The sequence below is a fragment of the Zingiber officinale genome, chromosome 7A (assembly GCF_018446385.1).
Source record: "Zingiber officinale cultivar Zhangliang chromosome 7A, Zo_v1.1, whole genome shotgun sequence".
NCBI lineage: Eukaryota > Viridiplantae > Streptophyta > Magnoliopsida > Zingiberales > Zingiberaceae > Zingiber > Zingiber officinale.
Window position 1 is genome coordinate 3,783,558 of NC_055998.1, and position 18,766 is coordinate 3,802,323.

At 36.1% G+C, this 18,766-nt stretch overlaps 1 protein-coding gene across 1 annotated transcript; it reads left to right on the forward strand.

Annotated features, from left to right (window-relative positions):
- Positions 1–1,376: 1,376 nt before the first annotated feature.
- LOC121999861 (glycosylinositol phosphorylceramide mannosyl transferase 1-like) lies at positions 1,377–3,930 on the forward strand. The gene is made up of 5 exons (XM_042554494.1): positions 1,377–1,662; positions 2,815–3,214; positions 3,301–3,467; positions 3,570–3,640; positions 3,729–3,930. Exons 1-5 carry the CDS (start codon positions 1,433–1,435, stop codon positions 3,887–3,889), a joined length of 1,029 nt encoding a protein of 342 aa, XP_042410428.1. The 5' UTR covers positions 1,377–1,432; the 3' UTR covers positions 3,890–3,930.
- Positions 3,931–18,766: the final 14,836 nt, after the last annotated feature.

Genomic DNA, 18,766 nt, shown 5'->3' on the forward strand with positions numbered 1-18,766 from the left:
CGGCTGACTAACAAGGTTGACCATCCTTATGCTTATCCTTGCATTGAGTTGCTCTGTTATGCATTGAATGTTGTCATAAATCTGATTAAAGATTTATATGATACGTTAAACATGCTAGAAATTAAATCTGCTTAGGTAACCCTCTGATAAACTATGTGTATTGAAGATCCATTCAACAATAAGTATATAACTAAGTTTCTTAATTCCGATCGGAGCTTTATTAAATTAATCGCCTTGCATCTGATCGACCTTTATTTATCTGTTCAGACATATACAGAAAGATTTGGGTCGCATGTACATGGAGAGATTTATGACGTTGCCTGCTTTAGACCCGATCGGTCTTTCATCCGATCGGACCACATAGAGTTTTATGATGCTAAGGGCGTTAGGTCCGGCCAATCTTTCATCCGGTCGGGCACACATAGAGATTTATGATGTTGAGTACTTTAGGCCTGACCGATCTTTTATTTGGCCGAGCGCACACTGCGCAAGCTAAATCCAAGAACATTGATACCAGGTGAAACAACGAGGTTAGATGGGGGTACACTCCTATCCTAATTTTGACTGTCACGTCACATTGACCTTGATTATCAGATCATTTCTTGTATTTATTTATCAAAACATGTATCAACATATTTATAAAAAAAATTTCTTTAAATGAGACATATAACTACCAAATGTTAAAATTTCGGACCGTCCATTCAAACACTCCTCGATTGATTCTAATCGATAGAAAATTTTTATAGGACAGATGCATCGCTCCCTATTCGATCTCATCTGATTCCACAATTTTATTTTTTGGAAAGACATCTCACTTTCTCTGACTAAAATTCTGGTCGTAAATAATTAATTTCCTTGTTTTCATCTGATTTCAAATTTGTTTGACCCGCTCAAATTTGTACGACAATGCGGATTTCTAACTCCCCAAGCAATGTCTTCCTTTTTTTCCTACGTTTTAATATTTCTTTATTATTATTTTATTTCCTTCCATTTAGATAAAATAAGGTCGGTTATGATTCAATTCACTCGAGGCACGGATAAGGAAAGAGTAGTGGAGAAAATGTATTATATTTATGATTGAATTTGTATGAAAGATTAATTAAAAATAATTTTTATTGTAATTTCAACAACTCATCGACTAATTTTACATAATTTTTTTTAGACCTTTGCGAATTTTGTCATTTAATTCTATCGGAAAATCTTTCGATATCGATTTTAAAAGTCCATTTATAAATAAATAATCGATAGACAAGAATTAAATAGAATAGAATAAATTATATTGACCTCCAGTGGTGGCGACCAACTAAAGGCGAGAAAAATGGCGGATGCAAGCAGCGGCTTAAACCCGAACAAATTATAAAAACCGCGTAGCGTCGAATCTATCTATCTCGTCCTTTCCATTCCACATCAACATCTTCCAACTTTCTTGTCGATGAGAGGAGGTGGTAACGGCGCCGGGAGCGGCGGGGGCGGCGGAGGCAGTCCCCTGTTCTTCTCCACCACTGGCGGCCGGAGAACGCCCCTCAAGTTCCGGCATCCAAAGTTCCGGCTGCTCCCCTCTTGGATCATCTTCCTCCTCTTCCTCCTCCTCCTCCTCCTCGTCGGCGCAGGCCGGTGGCGCCGACTCCTTCGCTACGAAACGTCGTCGTCGACGCCTTCCGGGTTCGCTCTAGCCTCCTAAACTGCGATCGCTCCTGGACTTAATTTGATAGTTATAATCATTTTTTATTCTTAGTTAATCTTTAGTTACAGTAATTCTCATTGTTTGGCCACTTTCTTCGATCTATCTTTATGATCATAAATGCTTTTGTCGTCCTTCTCGCGTGATCCGTCGAACAAAATAAAGCAACGCATTAATTAATTCGATACGTGAATCCTGCGGATTTTAACTTCAATTCTAATTTATTTAATCATGTGCTCTTTTCTGATCCATATATTCGCATGTGGGGAGTTTTCGTCATTTTCCAAGCTGTTCAATCTACGTCCTGGACCAATTTACTAATTAATATACTCTGCAAACTAATTTTTAATTTCTTTCCTGCTTAGCCTTTTTAATTATTATTATTATTATCTAGATTTATTCTTATTCACATAAGATCATATATGGCCGAGCAGAAGGCTAATTAATGATTTATATATAATCTCATCCAGAAAATCCAGAAAACTGTTAGCAAATTTAAGAGATGAGATGAACACAAAACATTTCCAAAACTGCAAAGAAGCTCTTACTTTCGTGGATTTAAAACAACCTTTGTTCTCTTAGATATCTTTACATTTGTAAGAGGCTTGTAAAATTAAAAGAAATTAATAAAAATGTTTGAACTATTGTTGAGATGAGATTTAAGGTTTGTAGTTTAAGAACAGTATTAAAATCTTAAATCTGTTTTTATTTTTATTTTTGAAGATTGAACTTATAAGTAATGATAAAATAATGTTATTTGTGATTTGTAATATAGGAAGATATATAATTTGTAAGGTAGGTTTCATAAAAAAAATTATACAGAGGTTTTTCAGTGTAGATAGAATAGTAATTTTTTAAAATTTTTATATGGTATTGATGTGGTATATTAGGGCTATAAAAAATCTCATTCAAAAGTTTAGATGCCCTTAAATCAAAGTCATTAATAAGCATTTCTCTCTCCTTTTCCATTTCTAAACAGGGTTAAAAAAAACAGAGACTGACGAGTTTCTCAAACTTATACTTGTTTTTCAGAGCAGTGTAAGAAAATTTGTTCTAATAATAATAATAATAAATTTAGTATATAATACGAGCACAAATAAATTCCTAAATTAATCATTGATTTCATTTTACAGGAGCGGCTACACGGTTTTGATCAACACGTGGAAAAGAAATGACCTCCTCAAGCAATCTGTGAGTCACTATTCTTCCTGCGCCGGCGTGGAATCTATCCACATAGTGTGGAGCGAGCCGGATCGGCCTTCGGATTCTCTACGCGAGTCGCTGTGGCAGGTGGCGCAGCAGAATTCCAAGAGCTGCGAGGGGATGGATCTCAAGTTCGATCTGAACGAGGAAGATAGTTTGAACAACAGGTTCAGAGACACGAAGGGCTTGAAGACCGACGCCGTCTTCTCCATTGACGACGACGTCCTCTTTCCTTGCAGCTCCATGGACTTGGCTTTCCGCGTGTGGCAGAGCGCCCCCAATACCATGGTTGGCTTCGTTCCCCGCATGCATTGGCTGGACAGTAAGACGGTACCGCTTCTCCAACTGATCCCCTTCTTTATTTGCTTTCTGTCAGATTTGGTTCCTGCAGCTCATCCTCGATTTCCCTCGTGCAGAGAGACAACAACAGAGAGTATTACAAGTACGGAGGGTGGTGGTCGGTGTGGTGGACGGGCACTTACAGCATGGTGCTCTCCAAGGCTTCCTTCTTCCACAAGAAGTACCTTGATCTTTACACAAATCACATGCCTAAATCCATCAGACAGTATGTCACCAAATACAGGTCACAAACATACGATCTTCCTCAGCATCTGTCTCAGAAACCTGTATTTTCTTATATATCCAACAAGGTTTGTGTTGAATATCTTGATTGATAACTTTGCAGAAACTGTGAAGATATTGCGATGTCTTTTCTGGTCGCAAACGCAACAGGTGCTCCACCAATTTGGGTGAAAGGTGAGGAACGAGTTTGATGCATGATAGAATGATTTGTTTATTTATTTAATTATTACAGGACTTAATGGATAGATCTGTGCTCTTGCAGGGAGAATCTTTGAGATCGGATCGAGTGGGATTAGTAGTTTGGGAGGACATAGCGACAAAAGAACTCATTGCCTCAATTTGTTTACTAACTTGTATGGGGAGATGCCTTTGGTTGCAACAAATATGAAGGTTATAGATAGTAGGCATAGTTGGCTTTGGTGATGTATATGGTCGATTGCTGTATTGGTTTTAGGATTTTATACATATATTTTTTATCTTATTATATGATTTTTTTTTAGGAAAAAAGGAAATATATTGCCTACAGTTTTGGTGAAAGTATTGAAGAGAGTTTCTCCTATTGCTTTTGTTTAATAAGTTACACACGGTTAAAATTCCAAATTAACTTTTTTTTTAAAGTCCCCAATATGTCACGTTAAAATATAAAAATCTATTATTTTCTCTACAATTTTTTTATGGGTCAAACATCATAAATTACATACATCATAAAAAGAACACTGAATAGTGATCGAATAGTTCAATCGTTAATCGGTCACTATCTTATCGATTGATTAGCGATTGAATATTTTGATTGCACCAATTTCAGTCATAGACATTATTTTAGCGATCGATATTATTTCCGTCGATAATTAACTTAGCGACGATATTAAAATTCGATTGCTAAATTTAACAACGGAAGTTAATCTTCATCATTAACATTAGCAACGGAAATAATAATTCCGTCGTTAATTTTCTAAAATATTTTGACAGGTCTCCCCTCTTTGAGAGATTTCATCCGGTTGATACCATACATCATAAACAAATTAAGCCAATACTTATTCACATCCAACGATACAATCTATAACATTCACATTCAAATTTAAACACATTCATATTCATGATACATTCGAATGTATCGTGTAAACATACTCAAATCCAAATCCATTCATACTATTAAACCACAAACCACGCGTTCACAATATATTTCTGTACACATGATACACACAACATCAAACACAAACCATACATTCAAACAACACTATCAAATTCATCGTACAAGATATATATAAAATCTAAAATGATAGATAGTTAAAAAATAATATAATTCAAATTCATTACATTCCAATTCAAATCTAAAAAATTAATACATCACATCTCATCATCACAACTTGCAATAAGTATAAAATGATAGGTTATTTAAAAAAACAAAGACATGATTTAAAGTACACTACATTTTCTATTTTGAAACCATCCTACTTGATGGTAACTGGATTTACCTCGAAAGGTGTATTGGATTCTTTAGAGTAATATAGTTAAATTTCTTTCTTGAAGGATGGATAAATATAGTCAAGCAATATCTTCAATGCCTGCATAGCAATAATTCTGTATTCCACAAAGCAATCTTACAAAGGATAGCTGGGCAATAACCCTGTGTTCCATAGAGCAATTGACGTCGAGCAAAATATAGATTATTCTAAGACATGAAGTTACAAAGGGATTAAAAAGAAACAAAAGAGAAATAACGAAATAAGAATTGTAGCTCAAGATAGGTTTTAAAAACCTTCTTGAGAAAATAAGAGCAGGAAATAAAGAACAAAAGAGATATAGTCGTAACGTGGCTTAAGCGAAACTAATTGATTCAATATCAAAATAACTTGTCCATAAACATCATCTAAGCATAGGTTTATATAGCTCTCAAAATCCTAAAAAAAAATCTAAATAGAAAAATAATCAGCTAGATTTATTCCCTAAGTTTTATGATAAATTAACTATCAAAACTCGGTTTCTAAGATTTAGGACAAAATTAAATATAAAAAATAAACTAAACTTAATTAACGGATAACTACTTAAAATACCCCAATTTTGGATTCTCTCCGGCATAAGTCACCTGGAGTTGAAGAGAACTCGTCCTCGAGTTTAGGGTGGGTGTATCCGGCTCCAGAGTACAATGACGTAGGTATTTTACATTAAAAACATCAGAAGTTTTTAAATGGCTAGGAAGTTGCAACCTGTAGGCATTGTCATTAATCTTTTCTAGTATCTCGCAAGATCTAATGTTTCGATCTTTGAGCTTGTTGTATTCACCAACAGGGAAACGGTCATGAGTTAATACAACTCAAACCATATCACCAATGTCAAAAAGAACCAGACGTCGATGCTGATATGCCTTGATCTTGTATTCGGTGTTACTTTCTTGAATAGCTTGCTTAACCTGCTCATGAATAACTCGAAGATGCTCGGCCATCTCCTCAACCTTAGGGTTAGTTTGTCCGGGACACGAAATAAGGACTAAATCCAGTACCCTAGATGAGTTTCGTCCATAAACAACTTCGAAAGGACTCAAACCACTGGTCCTGTTCTTTGATCTATTGTATGCAAATTCTACTTGAGGTAAAACTAGATCCCATTGTTTCAGTTTGGTTCCTGTGAGACATCTCAGAAGATTTCCTAAGCTCTGATTCACTACCTCAGTCTGACCCATCTGTCTAAGAGTGATAGGCGCTGCTGAAGTTTTGCTTCGTCCCTAGCTTTTCCCATAAAATCTTCCAAAATTGACTAACAAATTTAGTATCACGATCCGAAGTAATAATTTGAGAAATACCCTGTAAACGCACAATCTCTTTGAAGAAGAGGGTGGCAATCCGAACAGCATCCATGATTTTTCTGCACGCCACAAAGTGAGCCATCTTGGAGAATTGATCCACCATAACTAGAATAGAATCAGCATTGGTGAGGGTTCCCTTAGATTGCCGACAAACAAAGCAATGGCCCACGAAATGAGCTACGCCACTAGTTAGCTTGGTCCAATAGAAGTTGGAAGAGATGAAGGCTAATGTCTTATCTCAGTCAAAGTGTCCTTCGTTATGTAATTCACTGATAATGTGTTGTATATCTAAGAAAGATTCAAACCCGACAACCATAATGCTCATGGTAGTAAGCAGGGAAGAATGACAGCTTAGAGTATCTACAACACAATTGAGACTCTTGGATTGATGCTTCAGCGTGAATGTGAACTCTGGAAGTGCTAGAATGGGTGCTTTGATCATCTTTTCCTTCATCAATTGAAAACTAGTTGTAGCCACTTCAGTCCACTTGAACCCCTGCCCCTTGAGATTCTCAGTGATAAGAGTAATTAAGGTGCTAAAATTTTAGATGAATCGACAATAAAAAGAGGCAAATCCTTGAAAATTTTGGATGTCGTGAATGGTTTTTGGTTGCGGCCACTCTAAAACTGCTTCTATCTTTGATGGATCTGCATGAACACCATTGGCAGACACTATAAATCCAAGAAACAAAATTGAGGTTGTGAAGAAAGAACACTTCCTGTTGTTGATGAACAAGTGTTCCGCCTATAGCTTCTCAAAAATAGTGCGAAGGTGATCAAGGTGCAAAGCTCGTGTCGGGCTATAAATGAGGATGTCGTCCAAGTATACAACCACCAATCTCCCATGAAAGGTCGTAAGACTTGATGCATGAATCTCATGAACATGTTGGGTGCATTGGATAGTCCAAAAGGCATGACCATCCACTCGTACAATCCATGTTGTGTCTTGAAGGCGGTCTTCCATTTATCTCCGGGCTTGATTCGAATCTGGTGGTATCCACTCCTAAGATCAATCTTGGAGAAGATCTTTGAACTGGAAAGTTGATCCAACATGTCATCTAAGCGAGGAATTGAAAATATATACTTCACCATGATTGTGGTAATGACTATACTATCAATACACATGCACCACAAACCACCTTTCTTTGGCACGAGTAGGGAAGGGACTGCACAAGGGCTTATACTCTCACAAGTATAACCTTGTCTCAATAGTTCCACAACTTATCGTTGTAGTTTTTCAGCATCCTTAGGGATAAAACGGTATGCCGGCCGGTTAGGTAAGCTTGACCCCTGAACGAGATTAATCTGGAGTTGAATGTCTCTCCTAAAGGAAAGTCCCAAAGGAAGGTCTTCAACCATCAAATTAGCAAAGTTGGATAGGAGTTGTTGCACCTCAGCTGGTAGATCCAAGTCTAGGTCTATTTTATCGCTTTTGTAAGGAAGCAAAGTATAGACCATGTCTTCATGCTTCATCTTGTTCAAAAATCTGGACATAGAAAGTAGTGTAGAGTTATTAGTTACCAAATCTGAAGGGATTCCATCTCGTCCAGACTCTGAATAGAGTGCAACCACGTCAGAAGACCATGAACTCATCATCTTCCATGTAAGTGACCTCGATCGTCCTTCTTCTAGATTCAAAAGGAAAGTTGGTAGCCTTATTTTCTTCTCATAACAATTTCAAGGGGAACATAACCATGTTGGATGGTACGAGATGATTGTGTCACTGGATACTCCTGCATCAGATGCCCCAGGTTGAAAAGAGCTCATCCTCGAGTTCAAATAATGTCTTCAACATCCATAGTCTCCCTTTTCTTCACATTATCTTCCGATACGGCACAAATTGTATCTTCAAATAAGACCAAAATCTCATGGTCATCACTATAGAGTACCTTGTCAACTCATCATCAAATATCGGTTTGCCTAGTGTTTCGATCTCGTCTTCGCCATAAATTGGATCATCAAATAATTTGACCTCGTCGTCATCTTCGCTACCTCCTACGATTGGATGATTGAGAGAGTAGGATTGGTCATACTCGATGTTGTTGAGGTCCGCATCCTCATGGTTGTCTCTGCCGTCGTGAGAGGAAGAAGAGGCGTAGAGGCACTGGGGAGTTGGTGTTTTCTCGAAGTTGTAGGTGGTGGGGTGGTTGAACCAGGGGCGTAGAGGCATTGGGGAGTTGATGTTCTCTCGAAGTTGTAGGTGGTGGGGTGGTTGAACCCGTATTTCTTGAAACCAAAATTGTACTTGGACAACTCTTCTCGATTGGAAATTAGAGATTTTTCAAAAGGGGAATAAAGGAACTTACAATATTTACGTTCTCGTGTCGCTAGACGTTGAGATAACTTTGTGACTTGTCTCTGTAGATACTGAATCTCGTCTTGGGTGCTATGACCACAAAGTGAGGCTTCCTCAGTTGGAACTTGCCTTTCACGATTATGACCATGCCCACGACGACCCTCCATTGGATCTTAATGGGCTCTGATACCAACTGACACAGAGCAGAATATAGATTATTCTAAGGTGTGAAGTTACAGAGGGATTAAGAAGAAACAAGAGAGAAATAATGAAATAAGAAGTAGTTCAAGATAGATTTTAAAAAACCTTCTTGAGAAAATAAGAGCGAAAAATAAAGAACAAAATAGATGTAGCCGTAACGTGACTTAAGCGAAACCAATTGATTCAATATCAAAATAACTTATCCATGCATAAACATTATCTAAGCATATATAGGTTTATATAGTTCTCAAAACCCTCAAAACAAATCTAAATAGAAAAATAACGAACTAGATTTATTCCCTAAATTTTATGATAAATTAACTATCAAGACTCGGTTCCTAAGATTTAGGATAAAATTAAATATAAAAACTAAACTAAACTTAATTAATGGATAACTACTTAAAAAAACTCCAATTTTGGATTCTCTCCTGCATCAACAATCTTATAAAGGATGCACCGAGCAATAACTCTGTGTTCCACAGAGCAATCTTACAATGGATAGTTGAGCAATAATAACGCAACGTTCCACAAGAGCAATCTTACAAAGGATGCGCCAAGCAATAATTCTGTGTTCCACAGAGTGAGCAATCTTACGAAGTATAGTCGAGTAATAACTCTGTGTTCCATAGAACAACTTTATGAAAAAGTGGACAGGGATGAATACGGATGATGCGGAGATTTCCTTTCTGACAGCTATATAAACACATTAAATGATAACTCCTAGGTATGATGGTCGTCTTCTAGCTAGTGGAGACGGTTCTTTCTTCTTCAAGTTCTTCTTATTCTTCTTTCCTTCTTTCTTGATAAATTACTAACTTAAGCGTCGAAGGAGTTAGGCCGGAGGAGCCAACCTCTAATTTGTGTTACCGTTTCAGATCCACAAACCAATATGAGAAGGGAGGACTTGAGGAAAGGAGGAGCCCGAGCAAGAGGAAAGTTAATATCACAATTAACTACTTATATATGAATCTAAAGTTAAACTACTTATTATGCCCCTAGGGCTATGGTATAGTGGAAGGCGCTAAGTTGTCACCCAAGCACCCGTGATTTGATCCCCAGTTACAGTGTATTTGTAGGATTTTTTTCCTCCAAATGGTCATGCAACCATGGGATGCTGGGCCGCCTACCGCGAGCACTTTTTGATTTACCCTAGCGGTCAGTGGAAAATTTTCGTGGGGTTGAGCCAGTCACCCCAGGTTCTGTGTTACTTAGTTCATTATTTTTTTTGTAAAGTTAAACTACTTAGCAGAATAAAAAATTGATCAACACAAGTTTAACATGATTTAAAAGAATGCATACCTTAATGATATAATATAGAGTCAAATCTAATTCTTCTAAGTGCTGATCTTTTATTTACATTGTTCCTGAAAAGATGTAATACAATTAGAACTATAAAGAAGTAATACAATTGGAGATGCATATATATAATATCACAATTAAAAAAATTATTTTCCATGCTTTATAAGTGATAAACAAAAAAAAATGAAGTTGAAGGTAAACACACCTCAGAAGAACTACTCTTCAGTAGCATTCGGATCTTGAGTATCCTGTGAGTTAAAACCATGTGGCATTGGAAAATTTATAGTCCATCGATCTATGAATTCTTACATTTGCCGCTCTAGTAACGTCTTGACCTGATTTTTCATCAATTTCTCATTACTATCTCGAGGCTACTTTAATGATGTGACCTGATCCCTTAAATCTTGACTCTCTTTTCGTAATGATTGTACTTCATTATATAAAGAAGTTAGGCAACCCTTGAGACTAGGAGTCATCACACAATCATATGCAACTTTCGTCTGGGAGCTAAGGTAATATAAAGAGTTCTTTTTCTTCCACTGACAATGTTATAATAGATCTTATTTAGTACATTGTCTGATGGAGTTTGTTACTCCCCTTCCTCTATAACAGGTTGAGACACCTCAGCAACTCGATTAATGATTTTATCCTATGTAAAAAAATATTATTAATATCTAATATACAATAAATAAAGCTGGTAATTGTTAAATATGAGCGGTAATAAAATTTAAATTCTTACTTCTATGATCTTTGATCGAGTATTGACAAAGATGTCATCATTCCTTTTGTGTGTATTGCGAAATACCACCCAACAAGTGGGGCGTCTCTGTAAAGTATCAACCTACATACATGTTGGTGTTTATCGACATCAGGTCAAGGTTGACCAGGTTGACTAAGCTCGGATTGACTCAAGTTTGAGTTTCTATATTTGATAATATGTTAGTAAGAAGTCAAGTAGGTCAAAGTGACTGGACACTTGACTACAAGAGAAAAGTCCAAGTGGATCACAGAGAACTAGACACTTGGTGATCCGAAGTCTAACGGAAAGTTAGCAAAAGAAAAGTCCAAGTGGGTTATAGATGACCAAACACTTGATAATCGGAAGTCCAATGAAAATTTGGCAAGAAAAAAGTCTAAGTGGATCACGGAGGATTAGATACTTGGTGATCAAAAGTTCAATGCATAGTTGGTAAGAGAAAAGTCCAAGTAAGTCATGGAGGACTGGACACTTGGTGATCTAAAGTCTAATGGAAAGTTGGCAACAGAAAATACAAGTGGATCATGGAGAACTGGACACTTGATATGAGATGGAAAGCCTAAGTGGCTCATAGGTGACTGGACACTTAGCGATGAGGCGTGAAGTCCCAGTAGGTCGAGGTTGATCGGATGTTAGGCAATGAGGATGTTTCGATAGAGAAAACTTCTGAAGGATATAACTTTTGAGTCAGATATCAAAATGAGACAAATTTTATTGCGAAATAGAGTTCATTTAGAGATCTATGTTTATAAAACTAAGATATCAATTTACTAATGTGTTTGATCAGTTGACTGGTGGCTTTAGAAACTGAACAAAAGTAAATTGATTCGGTTGTTAGACTCAACTGATGACATTAGTCGACTGATGAGTGATAAAATTATTTTTGTCGTGAAACGATATCAAAAGAATTTAAGTTCCAAACCCCTCTAACTATACTAATGCAGTATAGAAATGACTCAGGTCGTCTCCCAATGAATGCATCGATACGATGATAATCTAAGATTGTTTGTTATTCATATTTTGGGATTTTTAACATGGAAATGGGGGTTGTTTGGTTTTTGTAGTTCTAAATCCAACAAATGAAAAATAAAACAAGTAGGAAACTAATCTAATGCTTGAATGAAATCTAACTAAGTGCCAACAATTAATCCACAATGCATTGTCACTCTACGCTATGAGTTTCATCATCAACATAATTAAACTAAGAAATAAAATAACAAAACACTAATAAAATCTTATCTAAAGCGATGAATAAGATAAGAAAAGAAAAAGCAAGATATATAAGAAATCTAACTATGGAATTAAATTCAATAAACATCAAACAAAATCTGTTTTAAGCTACAAAAAATAATAAATAAAAGGAACCGATCCAAACTCACAACCAACACAAGAGGTCGGAGACAAAAAGGCCCAACTTTGGTCGTCGAAGAAGATGTACAAGTAGCTTCTAAACTCTAGAATCAATTCGAAGCTTGCAATCTTCACCACAGAGACCACTCTAATGATGAATGCAAGAATTAAATCAAAACTGAAAACGCAAGACTGGAATCTACCAATCTGAACTTTTGCTCCAGGGGGGATATGATGATGAGTGAAAGAGCATTGGAATGGACCCAGTAACACCATAGGAACGTTGCTGATGCTTTCTGATGTGAAGCGGAATCACTGGATGGGAGGAACACCTCCATCAGTGGCAGAAATAGAGAATTTGGACAGCAGCATATGTGTCGTCGAAACCTCCCATCAACAAACTTCAAGCTGGTTGGAAAATGGTCTAGTAGCTTCCTTGAAGCTCCCTCTCTAACGTCATCGCTTGAGAAGATGATCAGAGGTGGAATTGAGGGTTGCAGATGAAGAAATTACGGACAAATAGAAACCTGAGCCACTACTTATATGTGAAAAAGTGGGTTTTATGCAGTGGTTTGAACCTATTGTGAAATCATGGTTTAGGTCTGGTTCAATTAGGATTTTAGGGATTTGGCAAGAGGGTTTGACTTGGGTTAAGATCAAGGTAATAGTGTGGGATAACATTGATCCCAAGTAGAGCTTAAAGCTCCTTCATTTAGTTGGATGAACCAAGATTCCCCTTGCAATTCCATCTTCTCTTGAACCATGTAGCAATTTGAACCCACTTCCTCGTCCTACAAGATCAAATTCAAATATGTAAGGAATAATGTCATAAGTCAAGGAAAAAATACAATGATATTCAAAATAATCTTCAACTCATAAACATGGTTCAAGGTGTACTTTAAGTATGCAAATGAATAAAAACACCAAATTACCACCCAAAATAAAGTATCAAATAATGGCTTATCAATGAGTTATATCAATCGACTGATGACAATTAGAACTAAATAGAAGCAAGTTGATTCAGTTGTTAGACTCGATTGGTGGCATCAATCAACTTATGAGTTTCATCAATCAACTGATGGTGGTCAAACAGATCAAGAAAGAGCTGTTATGTAAGTTTAAATAATAGGGTTCGACATATCAATCGACTGATGAGTAAAATCAGCAGACTCATCAGGCGATTGATAATGGAAATCAACCCCAACTTGAAGGCTATAAAAGAAGGTTCTGTTGGAGTGTATACTGAAAGCCTAAGCTTTGTAAACATTCATTATGAATAAAGAATCACATTTGGTCAAATTTTCTACATTTAGTTGTAGTTGTTCAATTAATTTATATTGTAGATAATATAGTATGTGGTGTCACATACAGAAGATGATATTATCAGTACCTTATAAATTATAAACAGTAGCTCACGACCAAAATGGAAAGGAACAAACTATTAGAAGATCGTAGTGTAATTAGGTATAAGTTTATCTTGACTGTATAATTACACTAGTACACTCAGAGTGTATTGAGTAGGACCATTTGAGGTCGTTTCTTTTATACTGACTTTATAAAGAAACAAAGACCTCGGTTATTATGGAAGTGTGTGCTCTTAATCCTAATATAATAACAAGCACATATATTTGATATTTATTTCTTTAATTTATCAATGGGTGAGATTTAGTTCGATGAATCAATAAGCCCGATAAATTGGGAAATGATATCACTTATAGTGTGTGTTGTTGATTATAGAAGGAAACTGTGTCCTAGAGATACTAGGTTGATAATGTCCTCAAGAGGAGCTCATAAGGATTGTCATGTTAAACCCTGCAGGTGGACTTAGTCCGACATGATGATAAGGTTGAGTGGTACTACTCTTGGACTTAGATATTAATTAAATGAGTTATCAGTAACTCACTTAATTAGTGGACATTCGATATCTTAAACACAGGGAGACTTACATGCTCATAATAAGAAGGAGCCCAAAAATGTAATTTGGGATTGGTGCGGTAGTTCAATAATAGTTCTCTAGTGGAATGAATTATTATTGGTAAAATTAAGTTGTGTGTTCGGGGCGAACACGGGATGCTTAATTTTATCGGGAGACCAAAACCAATTCCTCCTCTCGGTCCCTATCGTAGCCTCTTATTTATAGAGTTCTATATCCACCTATACCCACCTTCTATACCCACCCAATTGGGGCCGGCCAAGCTAGCTTGGGAACAAGCTACGGCCGGCCTAGGTATGAATTTGGGTGGCCGGCCCTAGCTTGAACCCAAGCTAGTGGGGGCCGGCCAAATTAAATTAAAAAGGAATTTTAATTTTAATTTTTATTATGTGGAAGAAATAATTTATTAAAGAGAATTTAAATTAAAATATCTCTCTTATAAAAGATCTACAAAAGATTAAAGAAAGAGATTAGATCTCTTTCCTTATTTGTAGATTGGTGAGATATTTTATTTTCTCTTTAAAATTATTCACATGATAATAAAATTAAAATTATAGAAATTTCCTTTTATTAACCATGAAGAGATTTTTAAAGAGAAATTTTATTTTTTTAAAATTTCCGGAAACAAATTAGGAAGTTTTAATTTGTTGATTGAAACTCTCCTAATTTGTTCTTTTGATTGTGGCCGGCCATCACAAGTTGGTTGGGAAATTTTATTTTATTTTTCTCAATTAATTCATGTCAAGGAAAATTAAGGAAATTTTATTGTAATTAAATTTCCTAATTTGCTTAGGCCAAGGAATATAAAAGAAGGGGTGAGGGTGCCTTCATGAGACATAACATCTATTATTCCTCTCCCTCTTTTGTTCCTTGGTATGGCCGGCCATCCTCTCCCTCTCTTCCTCTTGTGGTGGCCGAACCCTTCTCTTCCATTGGAGCTCTTGTGGTGGCCGGATACTACTCGGAGAAGAAGAAGAAGAAGGAGAGAAAGCTAGCATCTCTTGGAGCTTGGTTAGTATTTTGGTTTTCCTCCTTGGTGAAGTTTTTCCTTTGTGGCCGAACCTTGCTTGGAGGAGAAGAAGGTGGTTGGTGGTTTCTCATCTCGGAAGATCGTTGCCCACACAACGTTCGAGGTTAGAAGAGGAATACGGTAGAAGATCAAGAGGTTTTTTCTACAAGGTATAACTAGTAATTTTTCTTTCCGCATCATGCTAGTTATTTATGGAAATAATACCAAATACAAGAGGCTTACGTTCTAGAATTTCGAATATGTTTTTTCGAGATTGTGTTCTTTTGTTTTTTCTTTTCCTTGTGATTTGATTGTTCTCTTTGGTTAACCTAAAGTTATTTTAGGAAATTAAATATTAGCTTTCTATAAAAGGTTTTGTCTAGTCGGTGGTGGTTGCTCCCATATCCAAGAAGGCCATGTGCCTCGCCACGTCAGTACTGGGAACCGATTATGGAAATTAATATTTAATGGAATTAATAACTTAAGGTGACTTGGGTCGAACGTGTTAAGTTCCGCAGGAGATCCAAGTCAAAACCTAAAAGAACAAATAGATTAAGTTTTGGATCAAACGTGTTAAGTTCCGCAGGCGATCCAAAATTTAATTTAAAAGAACACATGGTAGCGAGGAAAAAGGTTCAGACCTTTGTACAAAATTTTTGTACAATGGAACCTATAGGTTTTTCGAGTAGCAACCAACAGGTTCTTGAGAAGATTTTGGATGCTGGTTCTTGGAGGTTTGAAGGAAAAGTGTTGTTGCATTCCTAGATCAAAAACATGCATTCTGAAGCTATCAACAATGTTTAAAGCGAAGTTCTCATCTTGTAAAGTTGTTTTACTTTCATTTGTAAGTTATATTTATAAGTACCCCATGCTAGTTTTGATATGACCAGCCAAGTCAAGTTAGGTTCTCTTGTGTTTTAATCCTTATGTCTAAGTGTGCAAGAACTTAGGAGCACAAGAAGTCGAGTGAAATACACAACTAACGAAAGGATGGCACGAGAGAGAGTCAAGGGCTCGGTACGTCTGAAGGAAGAGACGCTGCGAAAAAGTATGCTGGCAGATGAGAAGGAGGCATATGATGTTTCTTAGGAATAGAAGCCCGAGCGGAAGGTTGCTCGAGGAGAAAGCCAGAAAAATCAGTTCAAGTGAGCCCTATTCTAGATTGTTGAAATCATCCAAGCGAATAGAGCTGGAATGGAGGAGAAATGGATAGTCAACATGATGTTGATTGTCCGGGCTCCTGGATGCCCAGGGGCATCCCAGGGCGCCTTGGAGAGGCATCCCTGTTCGAAGGTGGTCCGAGTGCCCGAAGCTGTTCTAGGCTCCCAGACCAAATAAAATATTATCTTTTAACATTACGTAATCATTTACGAAGAGATAAGATTTGCCATGCTGGGGTTGCCCGGACCGTTCCATGTCAGCAAACAACCAGTTTCGACCGGTTAGCTATAAATAGAGCTTTGGTCTTCTCCTTTTCGAATAACACGCTTTGTATTTCAAGTTTCGTTATATTTTTTTTTTATTTCTGAGCGTTATTTTCATGTACGAGGATTCTCTGCCTCTGACGTTTTGTCCGAGAAGGAGATCTTCTTACTGAGTCGACTTTCCTTGGAGTAGCAATCCTCTAATCGCAAACTAAGTAAAACTTGACGTGTCGTGTACTTATTTTAATTTAATTCTATTATATTTTGATTAAGTGTGTAATTGTGTTAAGCTTGATTGTTTGAGAAAGGTGTTTGCTGTTTTATTTTGTGCAGGGCAATTCACCCCCCTTTTATCAGTTGCAAGGGACTTAGCCCAACCACTTCAGAAGGACTAACTGTTGATCGAAGCACAAAAGACAATTGACGAAACAAGCATCCACCCGTTGAAATTTGAGGGAGACTTCGCACACTGAAGAAAAAAAATGAAGGTTTATTTCAAAACTGATTTTGATACATTTCTTATCTTAAAAAATAGTTTTACAGTACCTACTGACAGTAATGGCAAGTTAAAAAAAGAAGAAAGTTGGACAAAGAAGGAACAAACCAAGTTTGTGGCCAACGGGAAAGTAGAATTCCATTTGCTAAGTGCGCTGCCACCACAAGAGGTAAATAGAATCAGAGTCTACACGTCTACAAAAGACCTCTGGGAAAAATTCCTGGAGCATCACGAAGGATCCTTTGAAGCCAAACTTGTAAGAAAATATCTTCTTCAAAATCAACTGATGAATCTGCGACTAAAGAAAGGTGAAACAGTTCCTCAACTACATGCTAAGCTAAAGGAGTTGGTCATCTAACTCACAAATCTCGGAGAAAAGGTAACCAACCAAGATTCGCTAAGGTACGCGCTTAACACTTTTTCTAGAACACTTGAATGATCAACTCTAGTATATGCATATTACATCTCTAGAGACTTAGAGGTAAGTAATTTAGAAGAGCTATTTTCTACATTTGAAATTCATGAGTCTATATGTGCAGATCTAAAGAATGAGCCGAAATAAAATATTGCATTAAAGGCGAACATGGACGAACAAGATTCTGAAACATCTCTCGACGATGATGAAACGACATTCATGGTAAGGAAGTTCAAAAGATTTTTTAAAGCTAATAAGTTTAATCAAGTGCAGGCCAAAAGAAGAAAAAGAAAAGTGAGGTGCTATCTTTGCAATAAAGAAGGACATGTTAAAGATAACTGCCCAAAACTAAAGGACAAGGACAAAAGACCGACCAAGAAAAAACAAAAGAACCTAAAAGCAATACAGGACGAAACGTCATCAGAATCGGAGATTAAAGTCTACGCTAGATTTGTGTTAATGGCAAGCCACGAAGAAGATGATGAAGCAAACATATCCGAGATGAGCATCGAGAGCATTGATGAAGGGGAAGCAATGTTAGAAGGTAGTAGCACTACAAAGGGAGCTTCAGATAATAAGATCGACAAGGTAAGTCAGGTACGGTCTCTATCTCCTAACCAATTATTTAAATTTATTAAAATATTATCAAATTTTTTTTGTCAATTACAAAATGTTAATATAAAATTATTAATAGAAAATAAAGAGCTAAAAGGAACTTTAGTAAAATCTTGCTGACTAGAATATTTCGACAAAATAAAAATATAAAATGAAAAATTGAAAGAACAAATACAAAAATTTGAAGAATTATGCAAATTCAAATTTTATTATTTCAAATTTTAGAAATTATAAGGACTTGATTGGTATTTTAGATACATAATGGATAAATTAGAAAATTATCACCAAAATATGTTTTGAAAAAATTTATAATTAATCAAGTAGGTAGAAACCTATATTGAGTTCCAAAATCATGTATTAAATTTTTATGTATGTCTTACTTTTAAATTTATTTAATATTACTTTTTCACTTAGAATTGTCTAAATAAATTGTTTCATATAATTCTCTTTGAAACTAATTTGATCTTAATTTTTTCGAGAAAGAGGAGTTCATTATTCATCAGTAGAAAAAAAAATTTAAAATTTGTTGAATGTTGAATTATTTTTATAAAAACTTTAATAAAAATAATATTTTTTAAATTTAAAAATATTTTATAGAGTTATTTTTGACAACTTTATTTTTTTATCATTTTCTCTATCAATGAAAATATTTTGAAAATTTTTTGCTTGTTATTAAATTTTCTATGAATTATTTATTCAAAT

Excerpts from the sequence above, each read along its gene's own strand:
- LOC121999861 (XM_042554494.1), top strand. The coding sequence starts at position 1,433 with ATGAGAGGAGGTGGTAACGGCGCCGGGAGCGGCGGGGGCGGCGGAGGC. Across the intron at positions 1,663-2,814 it reads TCGTCGTCGACGCCTTCCGG|GAGCGGCTACACGGTTTTGA; the intron begins GTTCGCTCTAGC and ends TTCATTTTACAG. Across the intron at positions 3,468-3,569 it reads CAGTATGTCACCAAATACAG|AAACTGTGAAGATATTGCGA; the intron begins GTCACAAACATA and ends ATAACTTTGCAG.